Below are 24,705 nucleotides of genomic sequence, written 5' to 3'. Positions count from 1 at the left end.
CCACCATGTGGATGCTGGTACCCGTGTCATTCACTCTCAAGCTGCTGAGCGCCTTCGTGCAGCACCTGGGCTCCATGTGGAGCAGCCTGGGGACCCTGTTCCCCCTGCTCGGGGCAGCATTCTGGCTGGCAGGGGGCAAGAAGAGCCAGCAGCAGCGGGGCAGGAGAAAACCAAGGAAGCCCAGCAGGGAAGACGAAGAGGACCGCGATCTGCCCATCACCCCCATCAGCGTAAATTATCACTTCACCCGCCAGTGCAATTACAAGTGTGGCTTCTGCTTCCACACGGCCAAGACGTCCTTCGTGCTGCCGCTGGCGGAGGCCAAGAGAGGCTTGCTGCTGCTGAAGGAAGCGGGTGAGTCCGGACCCAGTACGAGATCAGGGGCTCAGCTGGTACGTGGCTGGCTGACAGGAGGGGGCTGGGAGCGCGCATGGGCCGGACGGTTCCCCCAGAATCCTAGCGGTTCCCACAGCACAGGGAGGATGCCCTCCCTCCAGAGGATGTGGAGGTGAATTTGGGGATGGGTGTCTAGGCCCTCCCAGCCTGCAGAGTCGGCCGACCTGGGGGTAAGTGGAGCAAACCCATCCTCCTGACGCTGCTAAGCTAAGCGAGCCGCGCCTGCACCTGCCGGGTCCCGGTCCGCCCAGCCCGCGGAACGAGGCAGGTCGGGAAGGTCGCGCTGCACTCTGAGTCGGCCCGAAGCACTTGGGGTTTCCCAGAAACAGTTAATGAGGAAGGTTGCAAACAAATACAAACATTTTGACTTAAGAAACGCAATAGCTGAATCTTTTATTTTGGATTATTTACCTGTTCTTACTATGAAACTTTAGAGAAGCTATTTACAACTCAAATAAGGCAATGACTTTGCTCTGGAGACTCTCACTCAGTGTCACCACGTCAGTAACTCGAAGGCATATCAGAGAGACCCCAGCCTGTCCAGTTCTACGGTGACATCTTCCGCTCCAGATCTTCCCTCCTGTCTTCCCTAGAGCAAGTTCAGCCACATGGCCAACTTTTTTCTCAACTTGCTTGCCTTTTTTTTTAGTAATTTATTTATTTATTTTTGCTGTGTTAAGTCTTCGTTTCTGTGCAAGGGCTTTCTCTAGTTGCAGCAAGCGGGGGCCACTCTTCATCGCGGTGCCTGGGCCTCTCACTATCGCGGCCTCTCTTGTTGTGGAGCACAGGCTCCAGACGCGCAGCCTCAGTAGTTGTGGCTCACAGGCCTAGTTGCTCCGTGGCACGTGGGATCCTCCCAGACCAGGGCTCGAACCCGTGTCCCCTGCATTAGCAGGCAGATTCTCAACCACTGTGCCACCAGGGAAGCCCCAACTTGCTTGCCTTTTTTACAGACATGTAACATACATTTGCACAGACCTGCACACACCCAGGTAAACAGCACACAACTCTAGACAGAAAACAGCAGGGCATCCAAAGCGCATGCTCCCTTCAGCCCCTGCCCTTCCTGCCCAGGATAACCACTAGCTCTTACTCTAACACACACACTAGTTTTGCCGGATTTTGTGCTTGATATGGTGAGATCGTAGGCTTGCACTTTACTGGATCGGACTCATTTTGCTTCCCATACGCCTGCCCAGTCATCCACAGCTCATCCAATGCCTGACCCACCTTGCCGTTCCCATTGGGGTCTGGTTCAGGGTCTCATTATTTCTCACCAGGACTGCTGCAATTCATCTCATTGTCTCTGGGTCCCCTCTGAAAGCACGTTATCTTACTAAAATACATATTTTGATCACTAACTCCCCCACTTAGCTCTCTTGCATGGCTTCCAAGCCCAAACTTGTCAGCACAGGCTTCGAGCTCAGTGTTGCCATCCTTCACCCCAATTCCTGAAGGGCCCCAAGCTGTGGACACATCATGTGACACAGTTCTCGCACAACACCTGCATCGTGGAGCCTGTGATCGCACTGTTCTCTCTTTCTGGAATGCTTGTCACCTCAGTCTCTGTTGGTGAACTTTCAAAGCTCCTTAGAATTATCCCTGGTCCTCGTCATGCAGAATGAATGGCCTCTCACCTTCCTTTGTGATCCCATGGCATTTGTTACAAATGCATGTATTATAGCATGTTTTATTTATTTTATTTTTTTACTTGAATGAAAGATTCTTTAAATCCTATAATGCTTTACAGTTTTCAAAAGTTTCACACACATGATTTCATAGAATCCTTATTATAACCCTTTTTCTCCCTAGCCCTATCTTGCCCTTCCCCACTTCCCTCTCCCCACTGATAACCACTAGTTTGTTCTCTATATCTGTGAGTTTGATTCTTTTCTGTTTTATTCACTATTTTGTTGCGTTATTTTAGATCCCACACATAAATGATATTATACAATATTTGTCTGACTTATTTCACTTAACCTAATGCCCTCCAAGTCCATCCATGTTGCTATAAATGGCAAAATGTCATTATTTTTTATGGCTGATTAGCATTCCTTTGTGTATATATACCACATCTCCTTTATCCGTTCGTCTATTGATGGACACTTTTAAAAAAATGTAAAAGCTTTTGCACAGCAAAGAAAACCATTGACAAAATGAAAAGACAACCTATTGAGTGGGAGAAGATGTTTGCAAATGATATGACCGATAGAGGGTTAATAGCCAACATCCATGAATAGCTGAGACAACTGAACATCAAAAAACAAACAACCCAGTTAAAAAATGGGCAGAACTGAATAGAAATTTTCCAAAGAAGAAATGCAGATGGCCAACAGGCACTTGAAAAGATGCTCAACACCACTAATCATCCGGGAAATGCAAATCAAAACCACAATGAGGTATCACCTCACACCAGTCAGAATGGCCATCATCAAAAAGTCCACAAATAACAAATGCTGGAGAAGGTGCGGAGACAAGGGAACCCTCGTACACTGTTGGTGGGAATGTAAATTGGTACAGACACTGTGGAGAACAGTATGGAGGTTCCTTAAAAAACTAAAAATAGAGTTACCATATGACCCAACAATTTCACTTCTGGATATATATCAGAAAGAAGTAAAAACACTAATTTGAAGAGATACATGCACCCCAATGTTCATAGCAGCATTATTTACATTGCCAAGATATGGAAGCAACCTAAGTGCCTACTGCAGCATATTGAAAATTGTGCTCTTGTGTTTTGTTTTTAATATCTGGGTCCCCAAAGAGTTTGAGTTCCAAGATTGAAACCTAGCATTCTGCTTATCTTACTGCCTAGCAAAGTATCTAGAAGGTAATAGGAATCTAATGAATGTTTTTGAATGGATGAATTAGTGCATGAATGAACAAATGAAGAGAGGTCTGGGGTTATGGAACAAACTTAGCCTCTTGATTCACACGGCCAGGATTTGAGTTCCTGCTCTAGCACTTAAACAATGTGTCAAGACATTTAACTTTCTGAATATCAGTTTAATATTCTTTAAAATACAGACAATAGTGATAACTCATATATCAACCTTAAAAGGTTGTTACAAGGCACAAATAAATAAATGCTCATATGTTTTTTAATAGAGTATAAACTATTACAGTTATAATTAATACTTTTATATCATGACCTCTCAGTTTTAAGTAAATAAAACCAAAGTTAGTTAAAATGGTTAAGGTATAGTATGGGTGATGTGTCCTGTAAGTAAGATTTCTGGCAAATAGAGGAAAATCTATTTTGGTAGCTATTAAAATTTTCAATTTATTTTTAAATTAAAACAATAAAAGTACATTACATTTAAAATTACTGCTCTGGCTGAAGATGCTTCTAAAATATATTATTTACTTCTTTGGGTTTTTTTTTTTTGGCTGAGTTGGGTCTTTGTTGCTGCGCGCGGGCTTTCTCTAGTTGCAGCGAGGGGGGCTACTGTTCATTGCGGTGCACAGGCTTCTCATTGCGGTGGCTTCTCTTGCTGTGGAGCACAGGCTCTAGGTGTGCGGGCTCAGTAGTTGTGGTGCACAGGCTCAGTTGCTCCGCGGTATCTGGGATCTTCCCAGACAGGGGGTCGAACCCTTGTCCCCTGAACTGGCAGGTAGATTCTTAACCACTGCGTCACCAGGGAAGCCCACTACTTTGGCTTTTGAACAGAACAGACCGAATAGAACTCAAGCATTATGAGCATCAGCTATTGATCCGTGCTGTGACAGGATGGCTTGTATGTTGGCACCGCTGTGAAGTAATTGCTCCTCGTCTAAGCTCTTAGCAGCATCTCTACATCCTGTTTGTTCAGTTTTCTCATTCTTTCATCACCTCTAACCTAATCCTCAAACTCCTCACGGGCTACACCACTGGCCAATACACTGTTTCACTTTCTCTAGTTATCTGCCCCTATTTAACCACACTTCCAGGGAATCGTATTTTTATTGGATAATAATGCTCATCATACAAGCCACCTCCTAGCATGTTAGCTTATAAATAGTGAGGTGTTATAATTTACCACCGCCCCATTGTAGAAACATCTGAGAGTAAAAGAGGGTGCTAGTAAAACTAACTGATGAGATTTGGTCCTCCATAAACCGGGACTGTCCTGGGAAAGCTAGGATGGACGGCGACCCTGCACACTTAGAAAGATCAAAGGCTTTGGAGCTTGGGCGTACGTCCTAGTGCCACTTTTCTCTCATCTCATTCTATTACATTGAGAAAATACTACTTTTGCCATTAAAATAATAATGGATGTTGATGAAGTGGAAAACTAGAAGGAAAAGTCGTGCTCTGTCTGTCCCAGGTATGGAAAAGATCAACTTCTCCGGTGGAGAGCCATTCCTCCACGACCGGGGCAGATACCTTGGCCAGCTGGTGAAGTTCTGCAAACAGGAGCTGCAACTGCCCAGCGTGAGCATAGTGAGCAACGGGAGCCTGATCCGGGAGAGGTGGTTCCAGAACTACGGTGAGAGCCTCGCGTGGCACGGGACGGCCGCCTCTGTCACTGTCTGTTGCTCTATTTCCCTCCATCCCGGGCTTTTGGCCAGGCCTGCTGGGGATCCAAAGGGAGGAGGAAACAAGTGGGCTTACTCTAATCTCTTTTCAAGCTGGTAGGGCTCTAAGTCAACAAGTATGGCAAGGCAGATAACAGAACAGACTAGCCGCAGAACTCTTCCGTCCATTATCAGCGTAGCTAGTTTTAGCGGAGCCGCTAGTGGGGAGAATTAACACAGTGTACAGTTTTGCAAGCCCTGACCTTATCATTTGCTATTCATGCTTAATTTTTAAAGTATTTTCGGAAATGACTCTATTTTAGTAGTCTCGTATACAAATTAAGTGATTAGACTAGAACAGTCGTTCTCACCTTTGGCTGCATATTTGGCTACTGAGGAACTTTATAAAATATCTGTACTGGGACTGGACTCCAGACTAATTATATCAGAGCCTCGTGGTATGTGGACAGGCCAAGCTGGGGTGCTCCGAGGGATTCCATTATACGACCCAGGGTTACAAACCCCTGGTCCTAAGACTGGGAAGCTAAGTTTTACATAGATGTTAATATTCAGAGAGCAGTACCTGGAATTTAGGAGGCACTTGAAAAATGTTAGCTATTATTACTACTATCATTCTGGGAAACAGTTCTAACTGAACTCTTAGAGTGTGCTTTGCTTTGTGTAAGTTGTTTGAGCCTTGAAATCATCCAAAGGGTAGTTGCACTTGTGATCTGTTGAGGACACTCACAGGAGATCTCTGATGAAATCCTCCTTCCAAGATGATGAAGAAATGGATGTGGATCTGGGTGTGGATGTGGCTAGAACAGCCCACCTGAGGAAGGTTAACAGGAAGACCACAGGGCAATGAGTCAACATCAAAATGACCGTGAAGGGAGTCACTCAGTGAAAGAGGGGGTTCAGAAGTTCAAAAGTAAGCTTTGGGAACCAGATTCAGAGCAATAAGACAGGGTTAGGGAGCTGTGTGATCAGAGAAGAACTGGTTGGGTTTGCTGTCTGTGTCCCCAGGGCAGCGTGCTCTCTCCAGGATGGGCTCTACATGCTGTCAATATGGTGTAAAGAGTAGGGACCAGGAGGGTTGCTGCACCTTTGGGTCAAAAGCTCAAATGTTGTACGGGAGAGGTGGTGCAAATTAGTGAATTTGGAAGTGCATAAGAAAAAGGATCATTAGCGGTAGGGAGACAAAAAGAAAGTGTAAGGACTATTAATAGTGGACACGTGGACAGTCATTTATGAACTTCCTTTGATCCTGGTCCTATATGGGAGTTCAAGGTTAGTGCTACCATATGCTCAAATTATTAAAGATACACCATAAATCTACATTCTATGTTAAATCTATCCCCCCAAAATAGTTGCAAACAGTTTGAAATATTTTTAGATGTCTGGAGGAACAAACAAAACGTTTATGTCTACCTATGTGGTCCATAAGGCTCCAATTCTCCACCTCTGGCTTAAAGGCCTGTGTCTGCATCCTTGGATGGAAAAGCCTAATGGTGACGGTTTTCCCTCAGGGGAATATTTGGACATTCTCGCCATCTCCTGCGACAGCTTTGACGAGCAGGTCAATGTCCTTATTGGCCGTGGTCAAGGAAACAAGAACCACGTGGAAAATCTCCACAAATTGAGGACGTGGTGCAAAGATTACAGAGTGGCCTTCAAGATAAATTCTGTCATCAATCGATTCAATGTGGATGAGGACATGACGGAACAGATTAAAGCCCTGAACCCCATCCGCTGGAAGGTACGTACCGAGTTGCTTTTGCTGGTTGTAATTGAGAGAACGGTCAGGAGAGACTTGCTTCGGCAAAACCCGAAATGATAAGGATACAGAGAACTATGGACTCAGAAAGCCAGTTGGGAAAGCAGGCCCTTGGTCCTTCTTTCAGCTCTGCTAAACGTTAACTACTTACATTCTCTTTGCCTCAATTTCCCCCTTATAACTGATTTCCTTCTGGGAAATTGTGAAAGTAAATATAAAAGAATATGAGAAGTGCTTGGAGATATTCTGAAGAATATGTTCATCAGAAGTCTAACTCGTATGTGTTTATTAAAATAATAAGACTGATTTGTCTTAAAAGCTCTTGGCCTATTTATAAATGGGTATGTGTTCTTCATAAATTCTGTTACTTCATTTTTCATAGAATTATTAGAAGCTATTAGGAGAAAGGCCATCCCCAAGTGGTAGCAAAATTCATTCCCAAGATTCATTCACCCAGATGTGTGCTTTAGGACTTAGCCCCACTATCAGCTACTAAAAAGTCTAAGGTTCAAATACTCGTAAGCCAATTCACAGTGACTTACAGCACCCACCATGCACAGATGCTTACAAAGAATTATAAACTGAAGGTTTCTGCCCCTGGATGGTCTTCAGAATGAACTCAGGGAACTGTTTCAAATCAGCTTCTTGGGCCTCATCCTATACCCACTATCCTGAAACAGATTAGCCGGAGCGTTTGTGTGAATATGTATTCTTAACAAGCTGCCCCGATGATTGCTATGCAGGTATCCAAAGTCTGTGCCTGAACCCCAGACTAATGCAACTAAAGATAAGATGTAGAATTCAATTCTAGCAAGTAAAAGAGTTAAAGAAAACTCTTGTAATATAAAGCTATGTGTGCTGGGATAATGTGGCAAGGTGAAACAGGCAAGGTTTATTTCTGCCAAAGAGCCAGGAAGACTTCGTGTAGGAGGAGGTATTTGGCTCCTGCTTGGACAGAGGGACAGAATTTCCACAGGTAGGGAAGACCTAGGGAAGGAATTCCTGTCTAGACACCAAGAAAACCTTTCCTATCAAAGCTGCCTGGGATGTGCTGTTAATCCCACGTTAGCATTCAGAGAAGGGTTGTGGAGATGGGAACGGGATTAATGTATTATTTTCCTGAGGTTATCCTGTAACATGTGGAAATGGGTTATGGGAAACAAGAAATGTTTCTTACTTTAAAAAGTTTTAATTTGTATGTTGAACTTGATGTTTGGTTATATATGTAAGTAAGCTGGAATATCAGCCACTCTCCCAGGTCCAGAAGGAACTGAAAACAGCTACAGAAACAGGTGTGATGGGAAGACCCCAGGCTATGACCCACTGTGTGGAGGTGTCAGAGGAGAGCCAGAGGGCTAAGCTCTAAGCTCTTAGATTTCCCTTCTAGAGCCCCCTGCCAGTCATCACTCATGTACTATACTTATATATTATAAATACATATTATATATATTTTTTCTCATAGCTTTGGTTTGCTCATGGCTCCTTGTCACTTGTTCTCTATCTCTTTTCTCCAATCTTTCGACCCCTACTCTGGCTTCCACTTGCCTGATTCACTCCAGAATTGCCTTTTCAAAATTCTGACTTGTTTTGGAGGGAGAGGATTAGCTGCTGTCCATTTAGAAAACAGTTTTTGCATCAGATCACTGAGGTCTGCAGGATGCAAGTTGATGTAAACCTGGATCAGGTGTCAACTGTCATGCAATTGCTCGCGTGGTTCAGAACCCGGTCCCCCAGGCAGCCTCCTCCGCGGGAGGCCCTGGGCTTGCAGGCAACCATTATTTTGTCGTCTGAAAATATTAGGTTATAAGACTAGATCAAATGTAATCTAGATCAGTTTTTTAAAATTTATACTTTGGGAATGTTTGGGCTTCTAGTACCATATCCTTAAATTTCAGGGTATGTTCTCATTTCCCCAGAGCAGTGTCTTTCTAGAATGTTCCCTAGTTGGAGGAGTCTTCTTTGCTCAGGAGAGGTTCAGGGAGAAATGAGATTTGGGGCAAAAAGAGATGGAAAGCTCTTCACAAAGCCAACACCACACTTGTGTTTCAGGTCTTCCAATGCCTCATAATTGAAGGTGAGAATTCTGGAGAAGATGCTCTGAGAGAAGCAGAACCGTTTGTGATAAGTGATGAAGAGTTTGAAGCGTTCTTGGACCGCCACAAAAATGTGCCCTGCCTGGTGCCCGAGTCTAACCAGAAGGTTGTATGAAGCAAATGTTGTTTTGTTCCCCATCACACATTTAGCTCCAAACAGGAAAGTGTCTCCACCAAGGGCTGCACACACTGTGGCTTTGGAGGGTTTGTGTGGAGAGATGGGAGTAGTCTCAGGGCTGAGGTGGAAGTTTCACTAGATCTTTAGGTTTCCAATGTGAAAAATTGGATCCATCCTGTTAGTCCAAATGTATGTATCATGTAGTTTAAACAGTGTCAGCCAAAGCACGTCTACAGTTTGGAGCTTCCAGGTGTTATCAGAGACAGAGTAAATAATCAGTGTGTTCTCAGAAGGTAAAGAAAAAAGAACTTATTCAAAGCTACATTACTGCAGTGTTAGGAACAGGAGTAAAAAATTGAAGGTAGCCTGATATTCAACATACAGAGAACAGGTAAGCTCATGTTCCCTGTATGGAATGTTATACTGACTATATAACCTATTTCAAAGAATATTAGGGAACAAGGATAAATTTGCATGATATGATATTAGGTACAAATGAAGAACTATAGGCAAAATTCATTTGACCTTTAATCCTAATGTGCAAAAATTATGTGTATGTACACATCCCATGGTCATCTTGGGATCATGGGATTATCAGTCATTTTTGTTTACCTTGATAACTGTTTGGACTTTAAATTTTTCTAAATAGGTAGTTTTATTATTTTTAAAGTATTTAAACATCAAAACTTTCCCCATCTTCCGCCAAAAAATATACATGCAGCAAAATCTCTCCCTCATATGCTTACATCATATTAGAAATTTGAGAACAAGGATTCATTCCTTATACTTCAGACTTCTGAGTAATGTTGACCAGAGTACGAATACAAAAATTCCTGAATGGGGTCAGAGCAGCTTTTGAAAAGAAGCCAGAGAACAGAGGAGAATACTCATATCTATACACTATTTTATTTGACTTTTTAAAATTTGCCTTAATTACATAGGTAATGTGAGATCAAAGAAAATACGTCATAAATTACTGCTTTTTGAGCACTTCACAGAGGCTTCATGAGCCAGAAATATTACCCCCTTTTAGAAACTCTGAGGCTGAGTCATAGGGTTAACTGACCTCACCTACATGACAGAAAGGGTTAGCTGACCTCACTCATGTCAGAGATAAAGTGAGCTGATCTCACCTACATGAGAGGCATGGTTAGCTGACCTCATCTGTGTCAGAGGTACAGTTAACTGACCTCATCTATGTCAGAGGTATATTAACTGACATCATCTGTGTCAGAGGTGAAGTTAGCTGACCTCGCCTGTGACAGAGGTAGAGTTAGCTGACCTAACCCATGTCAGAGGCAGAGTTAACTCACCTCCCTTAGAGCCCAGCAAGGGACAAACTGGGGTTTGGATAACTCCAAAGCCTGAGAAGCTTACTCCAGGCAGGGTCTTGCTAAAATGCAGATTTAGAGTCAGCAGGGTTGGGGAAGTTATTGAGAGGAGGTGACCACTATTTGACCCAGAGCTGGACTGGGGCAAGTGGAGGCTCCTAACCCCTCCTCTGTCTTCAGGACGTACCCTCCCACGGTGAGACCATCTGGATGGCACATGTGACTGAACCCAGCTCAGGCTTCTCTATAAACTTTTAAGACTAGCAGAGGGTGCTGAGGTCTTCTTGTCTTGCAGGTCACCCAAGACAAGCTTTGTGTGTCGGTTCCCTTGCATTGGTGAGGTCAGCTCATTTCACCTCTGACATAGGTGAAGTCAGCGAACCTTGCCTCTCATGTAAGTGAGGTCAGTTAACTATACCTGACGGAGGTGAAGTCAGTTAACTGTATCTCTGACATAGGTGAGCTCAGCTAACTTTATCTCCAATGTAGGTGAGCTCAGCTAACCATGCCTCTTATGTAGATGAGGTCGGTGAACTCTGCCTCTGACATAGGTGGAGTCAGCTCACTTTACCTCTGACGTGGGTAAGGTTTCACCCAGGGAACTCCCAAGTTTGCAAACCAGCAAGCAGGTCTTAGGTGGACCCGTGATTCAGCATTTTAACCAGCTCCCAGGTGATGCTGATGCCTGGCCCACCTCCAGACATTCAGGAACAAGGTCCCGAACTGGCCATGCACAGGAAGAGTTGGCAAACTACAGCCCGTGAGACAAACCCAGAATGCAAGCCAAGAATGGTTGGAAAAAAAATCGAAACAAGAATGACATCTGTGACTCATGAAAAGTATACAAAATACAATTTCAAGGTCGATAAGGAAGGTTTCAGTGGAACACAGCCATGCCTCCTCTCTAAGCATTGTCCACAGTGGCTTTTAGTTGCCACAGAGACCACATGGTCTATGAGGCTGAAAATATTTACTCTCTGGCCCTTTACAGAAAAATGTTTGCAGACTCCTACCTATATGGGGTACGTATAGAGGGTATACCTTCCTATGAGAGTGTAGGCACACTCTCCATATACCTATAGAAGGCATAACTAGTTCCAAGTAATGTAAGTAATATTAAAATCCTCAGATAAGCTCCCAGGTAATAGCATTAAAGGGATTCTGCTTTATTCACTGAAAAGGGGGTCCATCAGAGGCATGGCGGACACAGGGAATATTGAACAATGAAGGACAGGGTTCCCCAGAGCTGGAGGAAATGGGGAAATTAGCCTGGGGGTTTCACTGTCAGAGGAGCATTCAGAGTGGCATGTGACCCTTCCAGCATGGGGCAGAAGCCAGCCTGCTAGAATCTGCTAGAATCCGAATGGACACAAACAGATGGCTCGGAGATGAGTGTTAGGTGGGTGTGGGGCACTGGCAGATGGCTCACCTTGTAAGGGACGCATCTAAAGACACTCAAGAGATTTAAGAAACGTGGCCTCCAGAAATAATAAAGCACAAACGCACAAACGCGGTAAGACAGACAGTTGAGCATACATACTGAAAAATATGCTTGAAACTAAATTGGTATGTGATTTCTGCTTTGCAGATGAGAGATTCCTACCTTATTCTGGATGAATATGTGAGTATGTCTAATGCATTATAAAATGATCCCTTAAAAATTCATTAAGCAGCAAGGTCAGGGTTGAGTTATAATCAGCATAACCATTTAGTCCATATTCATTCTTTCTGGCCAGCATTTCATATTTTTATTGTCACCGACTAACATTAATATTATAGAGCCCTTACTTCGCTGTGTCCATCTCTGAGCTAAGGGGTTGGGCAGGCATTGGCTTGCATCTGATCCCAGTGTTTGCACACACCCGCACTCGATGGTCTTTTCCCTATGGCTATGGATCCATGGATGTCGCACAGAGCTGACATCACACAAAGCAGTGTCCTTTGTTATGCCATCTTCGGCTGGGTTCTCTGGTCAAGGGGCACCCAGGGATCTTTGCAGGAAGGACATGTCACACTTGACGTTATTGCCTTTAATACCTCAGATGCTGCCAGCTTGTCCTCTGACAGATAGCTCTTGGCTTTGCAGAGAAGAGGTTACAGTTCCTCTCCAAAAGCCACTGGTACCTTCCTACCCCACTGCCTTCCAAAGGAAGAGATATGCCATCATTCTCCAAACTGAAAAACAAATCACTTCTCCCTTTCCTTGTGTCTTTTTCTTTTCTTTTTCTGTCCCAGTTCATAAACTTTTGCCAATATTTCTAGCACTGGACAAATAATTCCATTCAAAGATCTGTTTTTAAGAAATGAGCTCCAACAAGAACCATGGCTTTTCCATATTTAAACTGAATTTGGTGTTTCGAGAAATGCTTGCTGTGACTTTTGATATTTTATTATTTTCAAGTTAAATAGTGATGATTCACAGTCATTCATTTGTTGTCAATATGTGCTTTCTTTAAGGAACAGAGGGGAAAGGGTGGTAACACAAATGTTCAGTTTATGGGTTCAAGGTAGAGAGGAAAAGTCAAACAGAATTTATTTTTGGAGTACCATGACTGGCTGGGGATTGTTTTTTTTTGGCTGGGGATTTTGACCAATGTTCCTCCACAAACTCTCTGGTTTCTGTACAGTTGGAATAAATAGAGTAGGAACAAAATTTACTTTTGGCAATCTAAGAACATTTTGATTCAACAAGTGTTACTACAAAATGCTGTGTGCCATGGTAGGTCACAGAGGTGTGAAGATCTGGTTCCTGTCTGTAAGATGCTTAATCTAGGATAAAAACCAAGACCCTTAGCAGGGCATGTGCTACTCTTCTTGATGTGGGACCTGCCCGCCTCTGTATCACCTTTCTTACCATGCTATCTCCCTTTCTTAAAAGAAGCTTTTACACTTTTTTTTTTTTACACTTTTTTTTTTTTTTTTAATTCCTGCACACACAGTTTTCACTCCAGGAATATCATCTACCTGAAATTTCCCAAACTCACTGTACTGTTTCACGCTTCTGGGCTTTTACGATATTGTTCTCTCTAGCTTACAATTTCAAAACATAACTTAGATGGCAACACATTTTGGAAACCTTTCCTGATTACCCCGCCCCCCAGTGGAGGGACAGGCACGTGTATATAATTCTGTTTATCATGCCCTTACCTGGTCTCAGGTGTTCACGTGGGTGATGGGAGCTGGTTGAGTACAGAGATGGTGTCCCCAGAGTTCAACGCCCCCAGTGAAGCATCTGGTTCACAGCCCTCCACAAACATCTGTTGAAATGATTGGAACATCAAAAGTCATTTTGAGTTGATCCCCGAATTGAGTTTTACAGGAAATATCCCAATTTCTGTCATGAATTTCCTAGATGCGCTTCGTGAACTGCAGAAACGGGCGGAAGGATCCTTCCATGTCCATCCTGGATGTTGGCGTAGAAGAAGCTATAAAATTCAGCGGCTTTGATGAAAAGATGTTTCTCAAGCGAGGAGGGAAATACGTATGGAGCAAGGCGGACCTGAAGCTGGACTGGTGAAGCTGAAGGCTGAACAGCCTTCAGCCCATCTGTGGGGACCGCCCTGGCACTCAGCGCGTGGCTGCCCTGCTTCCCGTAGGCACTGCCAGCAGCCCCAAATTCGATTCTCAGTCGCACGTGGAATCTGATTGCCTGTGGTAACTGAACAGATAAATAACTGGGAAAATTGAAATCCTTAGAACATGCAAGACCATCAACTTTAGTTAATTAGCTTATTATGGATTTGATTTTTGAGTAATATTTACTGACTCCTATATTTCCATTTTGAAGTTATTTTTGTAGTCCTTTCATTTGATAGTTATTTTCCCATATGGAAAAATTACAAATTATCTCCCCCGATTATTTCTGCTTGCGGTGAGGCTCTTCCTTTTTGGCCTTCATATCACTGCAATCTTGGACTTTTTACCCAGAAGTTTAGAAATAGTCCATACATGTTTCAAAGAATAAGAAATGCTCATCTTACCAGGCTTTGATAAGTACCTAGAAGGAGATAACTCATCTCCCCGGGGCTCTGCAGGGCCCTGACCCACGCTGACTATTCCAGGAATGTGAGTGATCTCTGCTGCTCCCCTTTCTCTTCCAAGATGCTTAACAAAACCAAGGTGTGCTTTAAATTTAGTGAGGAAGTTGACATGGGGTCAGGGCTTGGGTTGCTGTGTGAATCTGCTGAGTCTGTCAAGCAACAGCATATGAGTTTACTTGCTTGGTTGTCCCCGTGTCCCTGAAAAGCGACACGTTCCTGGACTGGCATGAACTCATCTGCAAAAGCAGCAGGCAAAGGTGGAGCAAAGGGTGTGGCGAAGAGTGTAGGATGAACCAGAATTTTCTGTAAATGAAGCTGTGGCACAATATAATATTTCCCATTTAACTCTGAATCACTTGAAATAAGAATGTCATCTAGGTCAATATAAGATCCAGAGCCTTCCTTTGCTAGGCTAAGAAAGAGCTTGAGGGAAAATGTCACTTGAATTGGGTCAAGAAAAAAAAAATTCTCCTCTTGGAAATACCACATTCAGTTTGTTCATGCTACCTAGACAGTATACCATTTCCTGGGAAATAATAAGTTCCTATCATTGTTTTACAAAAGCAAAATCATGGACAATTTTTTGCTCAAAGAACTCTTGTAATCCAGCTGCAGTTCCAGAGTTGACCACTAGGTGGCATTTAAATGTTGCCTGATTCCGCTCTGCAGCCATGCAGAAATTCCGCTTCAGAATCTTTTTTCAACACTTGGTGATTTTGAAAGTGGTTTATGTGATTTTTTTTTTTTTCCCAGAAAAGATATTCCTACTTCAAATTTTAAATCACTGTAATTCAACTGAAATATGTCTTCTGTGATAGAATTGTTGTCATGTATTTTCCATTTTATTTTATGTTTTTAAGAAAAAAAAAAGAATTAGAAAGTATTTTTCCTCTGTGGGTCTTGATAGTATCTAAACCATGACGACCTTAATATAATCAGATAACCATAAAACAGGTTTTTTGTTTCTTACTTAACATGAGTTTACTTTGCTGACCATTACATTATTCTACAGAGAAAGGGCACATATGTGAAAGCACAGAAGACATTGTGTGGTATCCAGTAGAGGCTCAATTATTATAATCTGAAACAAAATCTGAATCTGAAGCGTAAATCCTCTGAGTTGAAGTGAATTTCTCTCGAGCTGAGGGAAACTGCATTTCTCTTTCCCCAAAGGGAAGTATAAAACAAAACACTACACTTGAGAAAAAAAAAACAATATATATATATATATATATATATATATATATATAAAGAGAAAAAAACAAAAAAAAAATACAAAAATGAACAAAAATCAGAAAAAGAGAAAAACAAATAAGCTATTTTAAATGCACTTTCCAGCTGTTTTTACACCACAACCCCCTTTCTTATGCACTGAGAGAATTTTCAAAGCCTTCATGTTTAAAATATTCAAATGTTCATTATTCTTAAGTGGGAGAAGTCAGGACATTTATCATTAGAGTAAAATTCAAGTTTGGATTATATAACATTTTGCTTTATAGTTTCAGTTTTTAAATATGTGTATCAGCTTTGTGAGACATATTCCTTTTTATTAGGAAAATAAAAGGTAATTTAAGTGAGGTATCTCAATTTAAGTGTTAAAGGCAAGTATTTTGTGGTGCTTTCAATTATTGCTTAGTTTGGCTTGTGATACTATGAATAGAATTTTGTCTTAAGAAACCTAGAAAGGTCAGACATTAGTAACAGCGTACTGGTTTAGAAAGGATGAACCATCTCTGCTATTTAGTGATAAATGCTATGAAAGTTGCCTGTTTAAGTTTGAAGATGAATGGGATCATTTGGCTGAATCATCTGAAATGTCAGCTCCTATTCTATGACAATCTGGAGTTTGGAGTCTAGTTGTTGGATCAGTAACGAGAAGCACGATACTAAAACAGGCGGACAAATTCTCAATGAGGCTCCATCAGGCAATAATTCATCCCGCAGGCTGCTCTTCTGTTGAAAGGACTGTTTCATTCACTGCAATTAGTTGAAGACTAATCACGCAATAAGATTTTAAGGTTTTTTCTTGAGTATATTTAGGACATTCTTAATTTTAGAGAAATATATGTAAATATGTATATTTTTTTCTCCCTATATGATGCTCTTGACTACTGGTCTGTTGTATTGTAAGATGTTATAATACATTAAAGTATTTTTTGTACATTACCTTCACTTTCAGTGGGTCAATGTAGTGAAGTCTCTCCCTGGCGTGTGTTTTAAAGTAATGACATGCTTTTACAAACCACCCTCGCTAAAGGCAAGTACACTTTAAAAATCAAGAAGGTTATCGATAATTAATAAGCACATCTCAACCAACCCACTGGGCAACAAGATGGAGCAGAGGTGAGCCCCTGGGGAAAAAACTCCTTGTGTTCTAAAATAAAAGCCAGCCTCTTGGGGGCCCAGTGTCCAAAACTTGATCCCTTCTGAAGGAATGAATTCCTGCAGACAGGCAGCAGGAATAGTACCAGCCCAGGGTACGAGTGGTCGTAGAACCACCATTCTGAGTGTGACCTGGTCAGCAGTCCAAATGGCAGGCGTCTGGCACCCCGGAGTCCAAGGACGTGCAGAGCTCCCCCCGAGCACCCAGTTCCAAGCGGTCTATTCAGTCACCTCAGATGCATCAGGCCGGCCCTGCCGCTGCTTCCCCTGTCAGCCTGTTTCTCCCTCCCACCTGCTTCCTGGCTGTGGGAGCTAAGAGTTTCACATCCCTAGCTCCAATGCCGACCTCACATCCTCCAGACGCAGACTTGTCCTCCCCGGACATGCGGCATTTCCCAGACATGTACTTGCACTTGATCTCCGGTTACAAGCACTCACTTCTTCAAGAAGGATATGGCCTCACTAACTTTTCCCATCCTGGATACAGGCCAACACTGGGCTCCAGCCCCCAGGACAGAGGTCAAATCCAGGGGCTTGAAGACAGTGAAAGAGACTCAAGGGGCAGCCAAGGTCCTCTGTCATCGTGGCTGGGACACGGACAGCCACATCTGGGGTACACAACCCAGTGTCAAGCCACTGCTGGCACACGTCGTACCAGTCAGGGGAAAAGGATGGGAAATTACGCAGAAAACCCACATAGCAGTTTCAACTCAGATGCCATTGAGCTGGGTTTGAAAGACCAGAAAGAGTTTAACCACATTCCCCCCCCCCCCATGATTCTAAAAAGAATATGCATTTGGAGAATATCTGAAAAACAAAGTAAAGCAAAATGAAGAAAATAAAAATTACCCATAATTGTATCACCCAGAGGCAACTGCTAATTAATTTCATGCATATGTCCAGTAATGCATAGTTTTAATAGAATTGAGCTCTTACTCAGTTTTATTTCCACTAATATCTTATGAAGGGTTTTAAAGTCAATTAGCATTCTTACACTTTAATGAGAACAGCCAGTTCTTAACAATTCACACAAAAAGATGAGAAGAGATTCAATGGCATTCTAAAAAAAGCAGTTAATTTGAAAAAAAAAATCACTGGATTTCGTTTTTGAGTTGTTTACATGTTTGATTATGAATGTGAGTGCAACTTGTGCTCTGGGAATTCACTTTATCTAGAAAATATACATATAATAATGAAAAGAAAGGTTCTCTGCGCAAGTTCATTCCAGGAGGATCCAGGGAACTGCCCAAAAGTGATTTAGTTTTTCACCTGGGGCCATCTCGGCTTGTCTTTGCCTGATTCCTTACTTTTTTTGGGGCTGCACCGGGTCTTAGCTGTGGCACTCCAGGATCTTCCTTGAGGCACGTGGGATCTTTCAGTTGCGGCACGCGGACTTCTTAGTCGTGGCATGAGGGCTGTTAGGTGAGGCATGTATGCAAAGTCTAGTTCTCTGACCAGGGATCGAACCTGGGCCCCCTGCATTGGGAGCATGTCGTCTGACCCACTGGACCGCCAGGGAGGTCCCGTCCTTGTCTGATCCTGCTCCTAATTCCCATGTGTGAGTTTTTCCACACCACCAAGCAGTTCTCCCACACCAGCTGGATGTCCTACAATTCAACTCAAGTCTGACACTCTCTACCTGGTGGTAGCATCAGACTCTACAGGTTAAGGGCTCTGTCCTACAAGACTGTCCCTCACCACCTCTCCCCCCAATGCAGATGCCAATCACAAGTGCAGGTTGTCACCTGTGCTTCTGACTGACCAGCTATATTGAAGGTTCCAAGGACCCCCTCCTAGGATTGGATGAATTTGCTAGACCAGCTCACAGAACTCAGAGAAACATTTTACTTATTAGATTACCAGTGTACCATGAAAGGATATAGCTTAGGAACAGCCGACGGAAGAGGTGCAGGGGGCCAGGTATGGGGAAAGGGCCCAGAGCTTCCATGGCCGCTCCAGGGGCACCAGTCTCTCCCAGTCTCCACATGTTCAACAACCTGGAGGCTCTCTGAACTCCATCCCTTTGGGTGTTTACGGAGGATTCATTACGTAGCATGACTGATTAGATCATTAGCCACTGGTGATTGAACTCCCCTTCTGGAGGTCTGAGGGTGGGACTGAAAGTTCTAACCCCCTAATCACATGGTTGGTGCCCTGGCAATCACCCCCCACCAGAGGTGGCCTAGGGACTTTCCCAAAGTCCCCTCAATAGTGTAGCAAAAGACATCCATATTGATGTCATTGAGATAGGCTGGGACCTGGGACCTGGGACCCCCTTACCTAAATGCTTGCACCTGCACAAATGTCTCCTACAACAGTGGAATAAAAAGAAACTATAGGGGCTAAAAGTAACTGTGCACTTGCACCGCTGGGGCAAATTCTGAACAAGATACAAAAAGGCTAAAACCCAGCTGCCACTTCTGAGGTGCTGGGAGCAAAAGCAGGGGACCGCACGTGTCCCCTGTACACAGCACCACCAAAGGGGTGGGCACACCATCCAAGCCACCCCTCCTGGACCCATCTATGCCCCCCCACCCCATTTAAGGGACCAGCTCGCCCCCTCTGGGGAGCAAACAAGGAAACCTGTTACTTTTTTTCACTCCCGCCTGCTGTAGCATGAGTCCCAATAAAGCCTTGCCTCAATTCCTCATCTGACCTCTAATCAATTTCTAGTGATTAAAGTGATCCAAGAACCTAGTAATATCATCACTTAGGAAAGTCCAAGGGTTTTAGGAGCTCTGCACCAGGAATGAGGATGAAGACCAAATATGTATTTCTTATTATAAATTATGATCTGTCACCCTGAACCCCCTTAGCTCCATGTCTGAATAGACTGACTTCTACCAGTTCTCTCTTGGAGTTTGGGTTGTAATAAGTTTCCAAGAATTCCTCCCCATAAGCTGTTACTGAGGAGTCACAAGACATGTGTGAGTGTGTGTGTATGTGTGTGTGTGTGTGTGAAGCAGGAGCTGTGTATTTTCTCAAGGGATACCTCGTCACTCCTTCCATCATAACACAGATGTCACTTTATTCAAGTGTTGTTTGCACTGAACTGACCTGTTGCAGTCAGCTCAGGTGGCCATAATAATACACCTTAAACAACAGACATTTATTTCTCACAGTTCCGGAGGCTGGAAGTCCAAGACCAAGGTGCTGGCTGATTGCGTGCCAGGTAAGCAATTCCTGCTGCCCTCAGGTGGCGAGACCACCGGTCGGTAACACTGGGGAGGACTCGCCTGGGCTCCAGGCTCTGGGAGGGGGGTATTCCCTCTGCCTCCCCACCTCCCAGGACACCCAGACTCAGCAACTCCAGGTATTGTTTGGTTGTTATTTGTTTGTTTGCTTGAGTCTGTGGAGCCTTCTCTCGATGATTAGATGTTCTAAATGTGCATCTTCTTTCAGGGAAATGAGATGTGGCCTTACCCTGAGATCCTGTGATAAGAAAAAGTTCTCAGAAATACAGCCTGGTATCCAGCATTCATACACAGATATGAAATAAGACAGGGAGGAAAGGGGAAGACAGAGAATTGATACAGACCTTCATACACATGCAGGATGGGGATGGAGGAAGAGGAAGCTGCATTCTTTCATCCTAACATGGACCCATGGTGTCAGAGCCATGGACACCACGAGAGTGAGGAAAGTATGAGAGCTCGGGTCAGGCACAAAGGCTGATGACCTAACGACACCAAAGGCAACAGCAGTGAACTGAGGTCTGAAATATTGGAAGTTTCCCAGCTTGTCTGGGGTTGGAGAACTTAAAGAGATTGAATAATCTCCTTAACATAAAGTATCCTTAAAATCATAGCAGAATAAAAGTTAAATACAAAGAAATCAAATGGTTCTTAGAAACAAACAGAAACAAGAATCTCCAAAGGGGTCTCCAGGTCTGTTTAGATCCAGAAAGGGTCTTTGCAGCCACGGTTCTATTCTTACTCCCATGGTCCCTCAGAACTGTCCATCCACAGGTGGTACCCAAGGCCCCATGGATCCTGGCTGTCCATGACCCACCCTTCACCCTCATTTCTGGTAGACAAACCCACTGCCTCGCCCAACCAGTTGACCCCGCCTGATGTGTCCTGGTTCTCCCCTCTGTGGCTGTGCTGGGGCTCTTCCCGCTGTTCACTATGTCCGGGTCAGCTCTCTGGGAGGCAGGCTCTGCCATGGATGTTTCCTGGCAGGGAATGCTCTCTGAATGGCTCTCATAGGGAGTGGGGAGAAGAGGGCCTGGGAGGAGGTTGCGATAGAGCTTCAGCTGATGGGACTTGGCTGGGACCCTTCAGGACTGTTCCAAATTAATGCAGTTGAGCAGACCTTTAACTCCCAATGGACCGATGATTGGAAGCACTGCCTCCAGACATTTGGGTGAGGCAGCTTCCTTTGGCAGAGGAGAATTCCCAGGAAGTGAGCTGTCAACACCCCCTCACTCCAGGCAGCTTGGGGAGTGAGTGCTGCCTGGAACCATGGTTCCACGGTAGGATGGAAGAGCGCAGGTTCTATAGGCGGGTCTGTGCAAAGGCACTGCTGCATCGACCTGTCAGATCTCACCCAAACCCTGTCCACTGGACGGAGCTCATGTCTTGTTCCCCTCTCAGCCTTTATTGTAAACCTTTAAGACATTATACCACATGGCCACACGCACGAGGAATGAGCTCCGGGCACCACAATCTCTGTTCTGATTCTCGCCTGATTTCCTCACGGTGTTGCCTTTCTGCCTCTCTGATACCTCCATTCCTTCCAGGTTCCCATATTCTCTGGCTCCTGGCCACCTGCCTCAAACATGCTCTCACATCTAAGACTTGATGACTCATTCTACTTACCTAGGACTGCACATTGACTCTCCTTAAGACCCACAGTGAATTACTGTGACTCGACAGCAAGTCTAGAACGAAGGCATTAGTAAGTGTAGACTAGGTTTCCATAGCTTAACACATGCAAGTGTACATTCTTCTGGGAATTACCAGAAGAATTACCTAACAGGAGGTAACCCAGGAACCCAGACTGATTTCACTGTAGGGTCCAACCGTCTCACTAGGTGGCCTGTGTGCTCACTGTGATGGGGCCAGGCCAGGTCAGTTAGAGGTCTTGAAATTCTTCTCTCTGCCTCAGCTCAGAAGTGACAGTCCTGCGCACAGTCTGGTGAACAAAATGAGTCACGTGCCCCCTCCTACCTGCAAGGGGCTGGGAGATGTGGGGAAGCACGTAGATATTTAGTGAGCATCGAATGTCTGCCCACAATTAAGTCCATCTAATGTCGAATAGAACAGTCATTCCTTCAGAACTGGAAAAGCCTTTTAAAATTCTGTCAAGCCACAAGGGTCAGATCCCATTGATTGTTCTAGAAAAGCAATATAATAAAACATGAAAATAACTGAATCAGCCAAGAACCTTGAGTAATAGTATCGTGGGTGTCACTAACTGGCAGTGATCTTGGGACCTTCAAGGGCCACTTTAAACCTCAGTGTTTCTATGTGTGAAACAAAAAGATGAGATTAAACTTTCTCTCTGGTCTAAATGTCTGCGTAGAACCTATGGCCTTTGCATCTGAGCCCTATAGAAGTACAAGGTAGCAGAGAGTCCTGGAAGACAAGATTCATCTGTTTCTTTCGACAAATATTTATCAAGTGCCCAGCACTTGTTCTTACTGTGCTGGTGTTGGTGGTGAACAAGACAGAAAATGATTTTACTTTCTGAGAGAGTGCCAGAAAACTATCTTTACTTTTTTATTAACATGGTAACCTTCTTGCTTATTAGCATGTACTTTATCACTTTGGTGTGACATTGTTATTTTTGTTATGAAATTCTTCTCTAAATCGTAGTCACCCATGGGCACTTTCTAGCTACTTGTATTAGTGTGCTAGGGCTGCTGAAACCAAATACTATGGGCTGAGTGGCTTAAAGAAGAGAAATTTATTTTCTCACAGTTTTGGAGGCTAGAAGTCTGAGATTAAGGGACCGGCCAGGTCGGCTCTTCCTGAGGGCTGAGAGGGAGAATCTGTTCCAGGCCTTCTCCCAGCTTCTGGGGCTTAGCTGGAATCTTTGGTGATGCTTAGTTTGTGGAGGCATCACCTCATGTCTGCCTTCATGTTCCCATGGCATTCTCCCTGTGTGCCTGTCTGTCTCAAAATTTACCCTTTGTAATGAGGACACCAGTTGTATTGGATTAGGGCCCACTCTTCTCCAGTATGACTTCATCTGCAACAACCCTATTTCCATATAAGGTCATATCAGGAGGTGGTGGAGGTTAGAACTTCAACCTATGAATTTGGGGGACACAATTCACCCCTAGCAGTGCTGTTGTTAAGTGATTGCAAGGATAAATTTCCCCTTCACTTGTACTTTCTTTCCTGAAGTTCTGTTTTTCTTCCTTAAGCTATCATGCTTTTTTTTTTTTGGTACGCGGACCTCTCACTGCTGTGTCCTCTCCCGTTGTGGAGCACAGGCTCCGGACGCACAGGCTCAGCGGCCGTGGCTCATGGGCCCAGCCGCTCCGCGGCATGTGGGATCTTCCCGGACCGGGGCACGAACCCGTGTTCTCTGCATCGGCAGGCGGACTCTTAACCACTGCGTCACCAGGGAAGCCTCATGTTTTGTTTTTTTGACCACACACTTAATTGTGACGGTAAGGCAGTTTTGCTTTTTTGCATTTTCTCTTCACGTATTCTGGGAAAATACCTGGAGCCTTGCACTTTTTCTAGCTCCAGGGGTCTTTGTACAGCAGAAGGCAGAGCTGCCTGAAGACAGCCTCTCCGGGCTCCTTATGCGGATGCTCCGCCTGCAGAAGAGATTCTTTGGGACATCTAGGCTGGGAAGGAAAGAGAGGAGGTCTTTGTGGGAAGGGAGGCAGGGGTGGGATGATGAAAGCTTTCCCAAGAAGCCCTGAGAACGGCAGAGACTTGGCATCACACTGCGAGGTGGTGAACCTCTCAGCTTCCTGTGTACCTGGAAGAGAAGCTGAGCACAGCCTGCTTGCAAGGGACTGCAGGGCTTGGAGAAGGGACTGCTGGATGGACCAGGTGATGGGCTGAAGAGGACAGGTTACATCCCATATCTCAGCACTGTAAAATCCCCCAGATTCCTGTGCGCCTCTAGGGAGAGAGAAATAGAACAACAACTGACATTCTGATTACTTGCTACTCTAGAAATGAGGAATTGAATTTAAGTTAATTTTAAAAATTAAAGAAATGTGAATTTTCTATACTTTCAGAATGTGTGATTATGAATTCATACAAACTCCATTGTCTAAAATTGTTCTGTTTTAAGCCACCAGTGTGAATCTTGAGCTTCACTCAATATTCTATGTAAAGGAGGAACTTCATAATGCACTTCCATTTCTCCAGCCTCTGGACCATTTATTTACTGTGGCACTGATTCCCTAGCCTGTAACCATCTAGTACAGAATCTTGCCCTTAGTAGGTAATCAAAAAGGGGTTTGTACAGAGAGTGAATGATGAGTCACATTGCCCACAGGCACAAACGCTTAGCAACAAAAGGTATTTTTTAAAGTGATCTTGACCTGACAAACCTCTGGGTGAGATGGCTGAGAGCCCTGACCTGTGCAGAGGGTCAGTCGGACAGAAAACCAACCAGTGATGGGTGGACGTGACCTTGAGAGACATTGGAGAGAACCAGGAAGGTTGCTCAGTGGCACAGCTCAGAGGAGATGACTCTAGTCTTTATTTATTGAGCACTTACTATGCTCAAGGCCCTCTGGGAAATTCCATACAAAATTACTTCATTGCTGTTCTACAGAATCTCACAACCTAATAAAATCAGGCAGTAAATATCCAAAGCATGAAGTCTAAGAGATGCCATGATCAGCATATTATACAACTTCAGACTCCTGGAGATGGGGAAAGCAGTGATGGATTGGGAAGACTTCACAGAGAAAAACGACATTTGAGATACAGCGTATGGCCTGCTGCAAATTGTATTGTCAATAATGGTGTCCTTTTCCCCATCTTCCCGGCAAAGATGAGGTTAACAAAGACAAACAAAAAACATGGGAATGAAGTCACACACACACACACACACACACACACACACACGTCACTGCTTAAGGACTCAG

General features: G+C 44.1%; 1 protein-coding gene across 1 annotated transcript; it reads left to right on the top strand.

Annotated features, from left to right (window-relative positions):
* Positions 1-15,505, top strand: RSAD2 (radical S-adenosyl methionine domain containing 2). The gene is made up of 6 exons (XM_024737682.1): positions 1-354; positions 4,707-4,868; positions 6,426-6,655; positions 8,723-8,872; positions 11,804-11,836; positions 13,568-15,505. The coding sequence occupies exons 1-6, from the start codon at positions 6-8 to the stop codon at positions 13,730-13,732; spliced, it is 1,089 nt and encodes a 362-aa protein (XP_024593450.1). The 5' UTR covers positions 1-5; the 3' UTR covers positions 13,733-15,505.
* Positions 15,506-24,705: the final 9,200 nt, after the last annotated feature.

This window comes from Neophocaena asiaeorientalis, unplaced genomic scaffold, assembly GCF_003031525.2.
Source record: "Neophocaena asiaeorientalis asiaeorientalis breed wild unplaced genomic scaffold, Neophocaena_asiaeorientalis_V1.1 scaffold396, whole genome shotgun sequence".
Classification (NCBI taxonomy): domain Eukaryota; kingdom Metazoa; phylum Chordata; class Mammalia; order Artiodactyla; family Phocoenidae; genus Neophocaena; species Neophocaena asiaeorientalis.
This window is presented reverse-complemented; position numbering and strand designations above follow the sequence as displayed.

Excerpts from the sequence above, each read along its gene's own strand:
- RSAD2 (XM_024737682.1), top strand. The coding sequence starts at position 6 with ATGTGGATGCTGGTACCCGTGTCATTCACTCTCAAGCTGCTGAGCGCC. Across the intron at positions 355-4,706 it reads GCTGCTGCTGAAGGAAGCGG|GTATGGAAAAGATCAACTTC; the intron begins GTGAGTCCGGAC and ends TGTCTGTCCCAG. Across the intron at positions 11,837-13,567 it reads ACCTTATTCTGGATGAATAT|ATGCGCTTCGTGAACTGCAG; the intron begins GTGAGTATGTCT and ends TGAATTTCCTAG.